This window comes from Petaurus breviceps, unplaced genomic scaffold, assembly GCF_028583685.1.
Source record: "Petaurus breviceps papuanus isolate PSGF00001 unplaced genomic scaffold, PetGlider_PUasm1.0 79, whole genome shotgun sequence".
NCBI lineage: Eukaryota > Metazoa > Chordata > Mammalia > Diprotodontia > Petauridae > Petaurus > Petaurus breviceps.
This window is the reverse complement of record NW_027186523.1, coordinates 6,707,701-6,720,436: the sequence shown is the minus strand read 5'-3', so window position 1 is coordinate 6,720,436 and position 12,736 is coordinate 6,707,701. Positions and strand designations below refer to the sequence as shown.

The window sequence follows — 12,736 nt, the reverse complement described above, 5'->3', positions numbered from 1 at the left end:
TATTACCATTAACTGCTCAATCCCTTTTTCGTTTAAAATGTTTTATTGATGCCTTTTGTTTTTATATCAGTCAATTCCAAATATATGCCCCTGTACACTAGCCCTCTCTTGTAACAAATAAAAATAGTTAAGTAAAACCAACTGATACAGTGACCCAATCTGACAGTGTATGAACCATTCCACACTGGTAGTCCTCCACTTTACAACCAAAAGGAATTCTACCTCACCTTTTCTCTAGAGCCAAGGCTAAACTATTATAACTACTCAGAGTTTGGCTTCATCTAATGTTCATTTCCATTTACATTATTGTAGTGACCAGCAGTTCATAACCTGGGGTCTATGATCTTTTTCAAAATATATTTTGATAACCATTTCAATATAATTGGTTTCTTGTGTATTTTGTTTTGTGCATTTAAAAACATCATTTTGAGAAAGTGTCTATAGCAGGGGTGGGGAACTTGCAGCCTCAAGGCCACATGTGGTCCTCTAGGTCCTCAAGTGCGTCCCTTTGACTTCACAGAACAAATCCCCTTAATAAAAGGATTTGCTGGGGCAGCTAGGTGGCACCGTGAATAGAGCACCAGCCCTAGAGTCAGGAATACCTAAGTTCAACTCTGACCTCAGACACTTAAAAAAACTAGCCATGTGACTTTGGGCAAGTCACTTAACCCCAATTGCCCTACCTTCCCTCCTCTAAAAAGCAAAAAAATAAAAGGATTTGTTCTGTAAAACTTAAGACTCAGTCAAAAGGCTATACACCCAAGGGTCTAGAAGGTCACATATGTCCCCGAAGAAAAATCCCAGGAAGAGGCTAGGTGCCTGTGAAGAGTAAACACCTCTAGGCTAGGTTCCATTTCAACAGCAAGCAGCAAGCCCTGGGGTTAGTTGGTTTGAGAGGTTGCTTCAGCCCTAGTCACCAGAACTTTTACCCCTGGGATAGTGAGGGAAGTTGGGCATCTAAGCCTGGGAAGATAGAGGGAAACTTTGCTGACCAGGAATGCCAGACCCAGCTGGGAAAAGGATCGGGGGCCAGAACAAACGAGCACACTCCCCGTGAGTGCAGAGGCACCAGGGCAGAAAGCCCCTGGCTGTGGGCACTTACAGGGGGCTGGAGGTTTGGCTTTGGTTTCAGGTTAGAGGGGAGAACTGAAGATCAGGGGCAAGAGGCACCATTTCCCCTACCCCTGGGCTAGAGGTAACTACAAATAATTAATTTATCTCCACAAAATAAAATGCACAAAGGAGAAAGAATCCAATTATAGAAACTTATTATGGGAATAGAAATGACTGGGGTTCATCTTCAGAGGAGGAAATTGAAGTAAGGAAACCCCCAAAAAGTAATCTTTGGTTACTCTGGTCACCTGCCCAAAAAGAATTTATAGAAGACCTTAAAAAAGACTTTAAAAATCAAATGACAGAGATGGAGGGAAAACTAAAAAAAAGAAAATAAGAATAACCCAAGAAAAACAAGAATGGTATGAAAGAAAAGTCAACCAACCAAAAAAGGAGATCCAGAATCTTTTTTTTTTCTTTTTGGAGGGGGAAAGGCAGGGCAATTGGGGTTAAGTGACTCGCCCAAGATCACACATTTAGTAAGTGTTAAGTGTCTGGGTCTGGATTTGAACTCAGGTCCTCCTGACTCCAGGGAGTGCTCTATTCTCTGCACTACCTAGCCACCCTGAGATCCAGAATCTTAAGGAAGAAAACGACACCTTGAAAATTAAAATTGGGCAAAATGAAGCCAGTGAAATTACAAGAGATCAAGAAATGATTAAATTATGAATAATTAAAAAATAGAAGAGAAAGTGAAACATCTTACAAGAAAAACAACAGATTTAGAGAATAAAGAAGAGAAAATATAAAAATAACTGAACTGAGAGTTATGATAAAAAATTTTTGATACAAGAATACAAGAAATAATTAAAGAAAATTGTCCTGAAGCATTAGAACAAGGGGGAAAGAAGAAATATGAAATGACCTTGCCCAAGAAAATGTCCTCCTATGAGGAAAACTCATAGAAATATCATAGTCAAATTCCGAAATCCCCAGCTCAAAGGAAAACTATTAAAAGCATCTAGATTACAACAATTTAAATATGATGGTGCTATACTTAGAATTAAACAAGACTTTGTTAAAAAAAAAACCCTGAACTTAATAGACGATTGACATACAAGAACCAATATAAATATAAGGCACATAACAAAGACTGAGTATAAGGGATCTATAAGGACAGACTGTTTACTTTTTATATATGTAAAATGTAAAATTTATGTCTAAGATTCTTATTAATAATTGGGTGGTTCATAAGAAAGACTGGGGAAAATGTGGGCATGATATGAATTTTATTTTATTTTATTTTTTTGCTTTTTTGGAGGGTAATTGGGGTTAAGTGACTTGCCCCAGGTCACACGGCTAGCGTTTGTGTTAAGTGTCTGAGGCTGGATTTGAACTCAGGTCCTCCTGACTCCAGGGCCAGTGCTCTATTCACAGTACGACCTAGCCAACCCATGATATGAATTTTAAAAGTAAAACCATTTAGGAACAGCTAAAAGAGTAATTATTTTATATAAATGAGGTGCAAGAGGAAGAATTAATACATAGGAATCAGATGGGGGAGCAGGGTTGGTAGCTCTGGTAATCTACTTTCATCAGGAATGGGTCTAAGAGGTCACAAAACATATATTTAAAAGAGTAGAGAAGTCTTCCAAATTCAGAAGAAATAAAATGGTAGGGGCATAGGGAGGGGGGAGAGGACAAAGGAGGGATCTTTAGAGGAGAGGGTGAGAGAATAAGTAAATAGGGGTATAGAAGGGTGGTTAGATTTGTGGGAATGGGAGGACAGAGGAAGGATCCTTGGAGAGGATGTAGGCAAGTCACAGGAGGGCAAGGTAGTCAGTAAAAATAAAGTAGAGGAGGCAGGAGGGATAGGAAACAATTTAAAAACAAAGATCAGGAGTAGAATAGGTTTGGGTATGTATATGTCTATATATGTATATATCTATGAGTATATATATGTGTATGTGTATGTATATATCTATAGCTATGGAGAAATATAGCTAAATTTTATTGTGGCCTTCTGGAAGGGGGTTTGGAGGGAGGGGAAAAAAAGAACAAAGTAAAAAAGTGCACAGCAGAGAACGAAAGAAAACTCACAAGGAAGCAGAGAAAAGATGGACAGTTCTCAAAATAACATGTATTATTTATCACACAGGCTTTCCTGAAATGAAAATTTGTTACATATTTTGAATCCTCTCTTATGTTCTGCTATGCACATGACATGCCTTTATTTATTTCTAACTTTGTATTTAAGCTCCAGTATTTAAGTTTATGATGTGTTTTTGTTTCTATTCTCTATTTGTGCTCTGGAGTTTGAATCTAAAATAAAATTTTGGAAGAAAAAAAAAGATTCCCAAATCACAAAGAATCAGAAACGACTGAAAAACGATTCAACAACAACATATGTAGGGGAGGGGGAGGAAAATAAGCCTTTATGTAATGCCTACTATGTGCCAGGTACTATGATAAACACTTTACAGATAATAATAATAAGATTGGCTAACATTAATATAGTACTTACTATGTGCCAGACACTGTGCTAAGTACTTTCCGATTATTATCTCATTTGATTCTCATAAAACACTAGGAGGTAGTTTCCATTATTATCCCCATTTTACAGTTGAGAAAACTGAGGCAAACATAGGTCAAGTGACTCGTCCAAGGTCACACAACTAGAAAGTGTCTGAAGCTAGATTTGAACTCATCTTCCTGACGTTATGCCCAGAACTCTATCTACTGTACCACTTAGCCGCCAGAGTGACTTTATATATGGTCTTGGTAATTTTGCATTCTTTACTGTGGATCAGTTCAAACAAGTCTTCCCATGTTTCTCTGAATTCCTGAAATTCATTATTTCTTACAGTGCAATAATATTCAATTACATTTATATATTATAATTTGTTCAGTCATTCCCCAATCTGTGAACATCATCTTTCCAGGTCTTTTGTGCTGTGAATATCTAGTTACATATGGAATCCCTTTTCTGTCCATGACCTCTCTGGAGTACATGCTTAATGTACTCTGGGGTAAAAGGGTATGAACAGTTTCACAACATTTCATACATAATTCTGTGTTATTTTCAAGAAGGGTCAGACCAATCCCTAGCTTGACCAGCAATGTGTTACAGTACCTGGTTTTCTGAGGCCCCTCCTCCTACCCAATCACTCTTCAAGGCAGTCATCTGTGAACCAACTAAATCAACTTTAGGACAGCAATTGCTTCAGTCCTGTTATACAGACCTGCTGCTGCTTGGGTCATGTTGTATGCCTCTGGTCAAGTCCTAGTCATTATCTGCTGGTTTTTTTCAAAGGTCTTTCTTCTAATGAACAGTACTCCCTGATTGTTTTTAGTTTCTCAGAACACACTACCAAGAACTGTAGAATTTCAGAGGTGAACGAGACCCTTAGAAGTCATCTCATCTAACTGCTCCATACCTGAAGCATGAATCTTCTTGCCAACATTCCTGGTAAGGGATCATTCAACTTCTGACTGAAGATCCTCAGTGACAGAGGAACTCACTACCTCTCAAAGTAGTCATTCCATTTTGAGTCGACTCGGATTATAATGAAAGGCTTCTCTGTATTGAGTCAAAATTTGCCTCTGTGTAATTTTCACCTTTTGGTCTTAGTTCTGCCCTCTAGGACCAAGGAGAAGCATAGAAGGGGCCTTGGAGGCCACATATGCCTTAATTTTACAGATGAGGAAACTGAAGCAAGGAGAAGTTAAGTGACATGTCCAGTTTGGACATGTCTTCCTAACTATAAATCTTATGTCATATTCAAATATTTGAAGACAATTAATGTCCCTTTATTCATTGTGAGTCCCTTTACCATACTGGTTATCTTCCTCAACCTGATATAATATTCCAGATGTAGTCCTAACACAAAATAGGATTATTAATGGTATAAGAAAATTCTTGTGAGGAAACTCTTTCTGCCAATGCAGAGTAGGCTCCAATTCCGTTTTCAAGACTCACCTAGGCAGTGCTTCTTAAACCATGGATCACAACCCTGAAAAGTTTGGCAACAGTAAAAGGATTCTGAACACGCAATGACCAAAAATTGATTCAAAATCAAGCCTCAAAAGAATTTGAAGTGTTTCTGGGAGCGCTAGCCTATGGGGTATCTTGCAACTTCATTGCAGCCTTGGTTCTGAACACAAAGCATGTGCACTTTGCACTGCACATGCCCTCAGGCCATGCAATGCCAAGGAATACTGCCCAACCTGAAAGAGTTTAAGAAGCCCTGGCCTAGACTACTAAAAGATGAAGTGATTTAGGTGGAGTCCCATAAGTCTTATGTGTCAAAAGTAGGACTTCAGATGATGAGTCCAATTCTATCTCCCATGACATGCTGCCCTCTTAAAAAAAAAAAAGGTAATGGTTTTTAATTAACTTTAATTAATTTAACTTTTAGCTAACAACTTTACTTAAATTAGTTAATTAAATAAATTGTTAAATTAATAACTTTGATAAAATATATTATAGCATATAATAAATATGTTAACTAGATTAACCATTGTTTCTATTTAGAAACAAAATGTATATATTTATTTTTTAATTAAAATAATTTAGAAATAAAATTCATTATTAATAAAAAGTCAATGATTGCAAATAGTTTCTTCATAAGCACCTAAGCATACTGATTCATTAAGTTATCATAAAGAAAAGATTACCAAATGTATTTACATTGTGATCACTGTTATCAATGTAAATTCATTAGCAACCAAACAGTTGCTAATAAATTAATCCACCCCTAGAATTAATTCCCATTCCTAGAATTTCATAAGGGTGGAACAGTACCCAATGCTGACTTCTTTACAAATGACACATACAGAAATCTATAAGCTGGAGTTAAAAGCCTATAGAGAAAATCTATATCATGTGATACTTTTCTTTTGATTTGGAATTCATTTTTTGGTACAGTTTTAGAGAAAAGAGGAATTGAATGGGAAAACCCTTTGAGATGCTACTTTTTGCATACCTGCTTCCTTGGAGAGTTTGAATCCCTTGGTGATCCTGGCAAATTTTATTACAGCAACAAAGTCTTTATAGAGCAAAGGTTTCATATGTTAAGAATTCTTTTTGCTACTTGAATTTCACAGAACAAATCCCCTTAATAAAAGGATTTGTTCTGTAAAAACTTGGACTCAGTCAAAAGGCCGCACCTAAGGACCTAGAGGGTCACATGTGGCCTTGAGGCTGCAGGTTCTCTACCCCTGGACTGAAGCATATTTTCTCCTCTTTCTTTTTCTTGTTTTTTTTTGGGGGGGGGGTGGGGGAGGAAGGGGAGATATTTAGAACTAAATATAAAATTAAATTGATTTTTAAATTTTCAGATTAAACAAAGTGAAATAAAATACTGAAAGAAATCAGTACTTCATCATAAGCTTGGAGGTATCAGAAAAATAAAATACAAGTACCTTTGGTTAAGCTAAGTGGTACAGTAGATAGAGTGCCAGACCTGGAGTCAGGACGACTCATCTTCCTGAGTTCAAATCAGACCTCAAACACTTCCTAGCTGTGTGACCCTGGGCAAGTCATTTAACCCTGTTTGCCTCAGATCTGTAAAATGAGCTGAAGAAGAAAATTGCAACTCCCTCTTGTATCTCTGCCCAAAAAACCCCAAATGGGATCACAAAGAGTCGAACATGACTGAAACAACTCAACAATAATGACATCCACCACCACCTTTGGTTGGCACGCATGGATCATACATTAAGTTTGTGACATACACATTTCTCTGAGTTAGTATTGGTACAAAGGTACTGGGTTATATGTGCCAAAAGATACTGGTGCTTGGCTTTATGGCAGAGATGACCTCTACTCTATATATGGAAGCTGAGGACATTGGAGGCAAAAAGCTCTTGTCCTGAGTTTTGGAGCAAATCACCAGCAATGACAAGAACATAGGCCATTCCCTCCCATATCCTATCACTGGGTTCTCAGAGGGGCTGCTCCAGATCAATAGTCCTGCTATGTCGGTAGTCAGTTTCCAGCTCAAAGAGCTTGCTGTGTGTCCTGCATTTCTGGTATACACAAAGAGGCAGAAGTCAGTAAAAAAAAATATTTATGAAGGGCCTACTATGTGCCAGGAGGTGTGCTAAGACCTGGGCAAACAGGGGCAAAAGATGGTCCCTGTTGTCAGTAGCATGGGGTGGAGGGAAGAGCATTGAATATCAGACTTGAAATCAGAGGCCTTGTGTTTCAGTCCCAGACCCATTACTTTTTAGTCTCCTCAAGACTCAATGGAGTCTCCTTAAGACTCAATCCTGCTTCTGTGAAATGGGGATAAAAAAATACCTACTCTACCTACCTCACAGGGGGTTGTAAGGATCCAACAAGATAAGGTATACAAAAACAATTTACAAACTACCAAAGCTCTAAAAAAATTGGGCAATGGTTACTACCTGCATCCAGGACCACTGACAGTCATCCTGACTTGTCCTGCCACTGGACTTCAGTGACTCTGGAAGAGAGAGTGAGGCTGACAACTTTGTGCAGCTCTCATCTCACCTAAATCCAATTCACTCACAGGTCAAGACATCACCTCATGATGTCACTGGTACTCTTTGAAAAAATGAAGAACGAAAAAGAACCATACTTCAACACTTAAAAGGATCTGTGGTTTTGTCAGTTCTTGTAAAATAGATGACAACTCCCATGAAACCTTAGGAGACAGGAGACCACGATTACTGTTGGAGCAGGAGCTGCTGAGGCTGAAAAATTCATCCCCAAGAGGCCATTCTGCTAATGAACCTCTCTGAACCTGGCTCAGCTGGTCATCGGGACCAGAGAGGCATGGATCTCATCATCAGAGGAGCATGCAAGTGACCCAGAATTACTGAAAATATGTATATAAATATATTTACATAGTATATGAATAATGTTAATTTATTATTATTTTGGTTTTTCCTTTCTTTTTTTTTTAAAGGGGAAAGGCAGGGAAATTGGGGTTAAGTGACTTGCCCAAGATCACACAGCTAGTTTTTTGTTAAGTGTCTGAGGTCATATTTGAACTCAGGTTCTCCTGACTCCAGGGCCGGTGCTCTATTCATTGCACCACCAAACTGCCTCCTACTTTGGTATCTCAATGATTACTTTGGAGTATCAGAGATCACATCAAGGTGGATATTCTCTCTAGGGGTGCAGAGTAAAATCCCTGCCTCCTCATCCTAAGCATCTCTTGCTCATGTCCCTCAAAGTCAAGGACTATCCTATTTTTTTGTCTTTTGTATCCCCAGTCCTTAGCCCAGTGCCTGACATTTAGTAGGCCTTTATTTCATTGGTTCATTGACCTTTGTTCATTGATTGATGTCCTCCCATAATTCCTCCATGGTGAATATGCTGTGGGACACAATATGCTAAGAGACTTGCTCTGCCTGGAGTTATTAACTCTGATTTCATGAACTTTATTTCCTTAATATTTTAATAACTGTTGTTGTTGTTGAGTTGTGACTGACTCTTTGTGACCCCATCTGGGGTTTTCTTGGCAAAGAGTGGTTTGCCATTTCCTTCTCCAGCTCATTTTACAGCTGAGGAAACGGAGGCAAACAGGGTTAAGTGACTTGCGCAGGATCACCCAGCTAATAAGTGTCTGAGGCTGGATTGTTTGAGCTGTTCCCGATTCCAGCCCTGTGCTCCATCTATTGAGCCACCTAGCAGTTCTTTATTAAATGTAGTTAAATACAATCAGTCTCCTTTGTAATGCCATACTTTGTTTAGATAGACTCTCTGCTCTAGACCTCTTGACGTTGCATGGATGCCAGTGGATTACTTAATGTGTTGCCACTCTGCATGGCCCTTTCAAAAATAATAATAGTAATAACTACTATTATTAGTGATGATGCTACAGAGATACTACAGATACTACAGAGAGACTACACTATGACTTAAGGAACTCAAATGACAAGAGTTTTCAAAATTAACATCTGACCGCTATCCTGGACATTTTACTAAGCTGAAAGCTGTAACAAGCAAAGCTGAACAGAGATGGCCCCTGACCTTTTGGAGTCTGCAACTTCAGGCAGACAGCAATGATGCCACCAGATGTCCAAAGCCTTCATCCATTCAGACAAGTGAAGCCACTCCAAATGAGACCATGAGTGATGTTCTGGAAGGGATGACTGACCCCAGATTGTCATCAGTGATCTGTACAGGACAACTGAAGCGCCCCAAAGGGCAGTGATTAGATGACTGAGACTCTGGCCCTGCCTTTCAGTTCCCACTCCTACTCACCAGTGACCACTCTCATCTTCCCTTCCACTCTGAAACACAAAGTAGTAAATAACTGTCTCATCCTCTTCCAGAAGTGGCTTGATTTCAGAGAAAAGCAGGAGGAACCATTCTCATCTGACTGGTTGTTGAGCTCATAAAGGCCCATGGAAATAAATATAATGGGTAAGAGCCAACAGGCTCCACAATGCAACTTGGAAGGCTTGGCAACCACCGTGTATTGAAAGAGAGAACAGGATCCATGGAATACAGATCAGTCTAGAAACTGTGAGCCTGTTCATTCCTTCTAATTTCATGACTGATGCTCAGCAATTAAAGAATTAGGACGAAAATAGCCAGGACATACTCAACGTTTTTTATATCGCATGGGAGAATTCCGGTCAGAGAAGCTAGATTAATTCTTTAGTAATACTCATTCACAAGAGCCCAAGTGATTCTCAACCACAAGAAGAACTGGCTAGGGAGGGCACAAACTTTCTATTTCAGTTGCAAACTCTCCCCAAAGCAAAACCAAAGCAAGTCTCCCCACAGCTCCTGGGGTTTGCCGACAACCACTCCCACCACAGCTTCTGCAGCAGCCTGCATTTCGGGTCCACCCTAAGCAGCCTCGCTGAGGCAGAAGAGGCTTTGCTTTCTGTGTGCCAGTCCCAGTTTTGTTTCTGCTAATGATTTTGTTCCGTCTACTCGCCAGCTAGGCGGGCTTCTTGCTTTTCCCACGTGCAAAATGGGGCCCCACGTGGAAGTGGCCTACCTTCATCCTAAGGTGGGAGGGATGGTAGTGGGGGGCACAACAGCGGGAAGAAAAAAAGGGGACAGGATGAAATTGGGTCAGAAAGGTCTCTTTTACTGCAGAGAGCCTGCTCACACTGAAAACTGGGGTTGTTGCATGCTACCTTGCTAAGCCAGGGTCACCCAGACCTGGCTAGCCCCATGATATGCCTTATGCACACAGCTTTTTCAGAGGAAGTGCACCTTAATGAAGCATTCAAATCTCAATCTACACAAGGCTCCCAATACCATCCCACTCTTTACAAGGTTACATTAAGAACTCCAGCTCAGTGAAAAGCCCTGAATGATTCCGTATCCCCTCTTTTATCTGCATCTCTGAAAATCCCCAAGATTGTCAAGAATTACACTCTGAGCTCAGAGCCGCACCTTCAGATTCCCAAGACTACTGAAGGGACGTAGATTCGTCCCAGTTGTGGAGGCAGGGCTGGGAAGCTGCCAGGCAGTATCTGGACCTCTGGAAGCATCTTCCGCCTCCAGGAATTGGAGTAGGGAAAGAGGTAGACAAGCTAGGCAAACAGCGAGCCAGAAAAAGCAGGTGAACGTCCCTAGAATGGGATTGAGCAGCAGGTCGAAGTCTCTGATCTTAGCCTACGAACTTTAGGCTGATGGGAATCAGGCAGGCAGCTGCCTCAGCAAACCCATGCAAAGCCACTGCAGCATTGCCGCTTCCTTCCTTCATTACCAACCTAGAGGTGGGGAGGGGAGGTGGGGGAGAATCGCCGGGTCCGTCTAACTCCACCCCCAAGTCAGTCCCGCCTTCTCCCCATTGCCTAGGGGTATTCTGATGGGATGCAAACCGAGCCCCGCAACAAGTTAGAAAGAGACGCGCTGCCTACCTTTACTGAAGGGCATCTTGCCAGAGGGAGGGATCTAAGTCCTGGGAGGATGCAGAAATGGCAAAGGCTTCCTAGGGATGACGAAGGCGCCTGCAGCGCCGAGATGAATCCTTCTGCGCGTCCTGGGCACCGGGATGGCGGGAGGCTGAGTCTCTAGGAGCCAACCTTGGACTCCCGGGCCAGTGCGGGAACCGGACGCCTGCGGAGGCAGCTGCGGGAGGAGGGAAATGGACATATTTGGTCATCGCCGGCTCGCGTCATTGGCGAGAGAGGCAGGAACTGCTGGGAACCAGGAAACCCTGATAATCCGGGCGGCTGCCACTTTCGGAAATTGTAACCCTTCCTCTCCCGGGACTAAAGGCAGACTTGGGGAGGGAGGGAGAGGAAGGGGAAGGGGCTGAAACACCCAAGGTTTGACCCCCGAGGAGCTGGGCGCACGGTTTCCATTCATTAACGTCCTTTACCACCTCTGTTTCCCCACCAACCCCACCCAACCCACCTGGGCTAAGGCAGGAGATGCTCTTAGAGCCCAAGTGGGTGTTGCGAAGGGGAGGCGCAGCCAGAGCGGTGAAAGCATCTGTCAAGGGCTTGTTTTGTGGGTGCCTGGCCAAGGAGTTCTTTCTGAATGATTTTATTTTAAAGTCAGGTCTGGTGCAGAAAGAAACAGACACCGAGGCAAGAGAAACAGCAAGGAACTTGACAGAGGAAGTCAGAGAAAAAGGAAAACGAAGAGAATCCCGGCTAATTTTTTTTAATTTGCGAACCTGGAAGCAATTTAGAGGCCTCAGAAGGCCTTTCTTGCAATCTCCCTTCCCGTCCCTAACCTTCTTAGGCTCATGCACTGCCTCAAATTTATCCTGCATACATTTTGTAGGTACAAAGTAATGTCTAAGTTGTCTCCACCGTTAGAATCTAAACTCATTGAGGAACAGAGGCTGGGAGTTTTGTTGGGATTTTTTTTTGTTGCGGTTTTTTTTTTTTTGGGGGGGGGGTGCCTTTGTCTCCACAATGTTTATAGCACGGTGTCTGCCATGCTTAATAAATTCTTGTTGACTTACTGATTGACTAACTGCTGCAGAGTGATAGACTGATGATTTGGACTGAGTCAGGAGATTTCATTTCTGGACCCCATCCACCCTTTTGCTAACTGGAGTGACGACGGTAAAGTCTCAGCTTCAGTATCCTGACACTTAAATATGATAGGACTATTACTTTTTAGGGTCTGGATATTCAACTAGGTCCAAATCCACCTAATTGTATAAGAATCTAGCCCACATCTGTCCATCTTTCTCAATAAAATATCATGAAAGACACTGTCAAACGCCTGGTTAAAACGTAGGTAAGCCATAGCTACAGAAACTAGCTTGGTCTGCCAGTTTAGTAACCTTCTCAAGAAAGGAAATTAGGATGGTTTGCCATGACTGGTTCCTTTTAATAGGATCATATACTTAGCACTTAAAGAGAATTTAGAGAGGACAATTAATCTAATCCCCTCATTTTTACGATGAGAAAAGGGAGTCAGAGGGAAGTTAAGAGAACAGGATACTCTAACTCACAAAGTTATTGTGTGCCAGAAACAGGATTAGAACTTTTTTTCACAATATCATGCTTCCTCTTTTGTAGATGTTTGCTCATTGCTTCTTTATTAATACATTCTAGAATTTAGCCGAAATCAAATTTTCACTGGCTTCTAGTTTCTTCTGTACATTTTTTAAAAATCTAAGTTGACGAATCCCACAAGCATCCAGTCTCTTTAGACAGGTTCTCCCTGTCTTCCCTATTGGAATTGTTTCTTTTGGGGGGTATTATTCTTGAGAACTTA

General features: G+C 41.2%; 1 protein-coding gene across 1 annotated transcript in view; it reads right to left on the bottom strand.

The window, feature by feature from the left end:
* LOC138175810 (6-phosphofructo-2-kinase/fructose-2,6-bisphosphatase 3) overlaps positions 1–11,121 on the bottom strand; it is a 120,680-nt gene extending 109,559 nt beyond the window's left edge. The window contains exon 1 of the mRNA XM_069106312.1: positions 10,915–11,121. Within this exon, the coding sequence (XP_068962413.1) occupies positions 10,915–10,930 (16 nt within the window). The 5' untranslated portion in view covers positions 10,931–11,121. The remainder of the gene's footprint in view (positions 1–10,914) is intronic.
* Between the last annotated feature and the right edge of the window lie 1,615 nt (positions 11,122–12,736).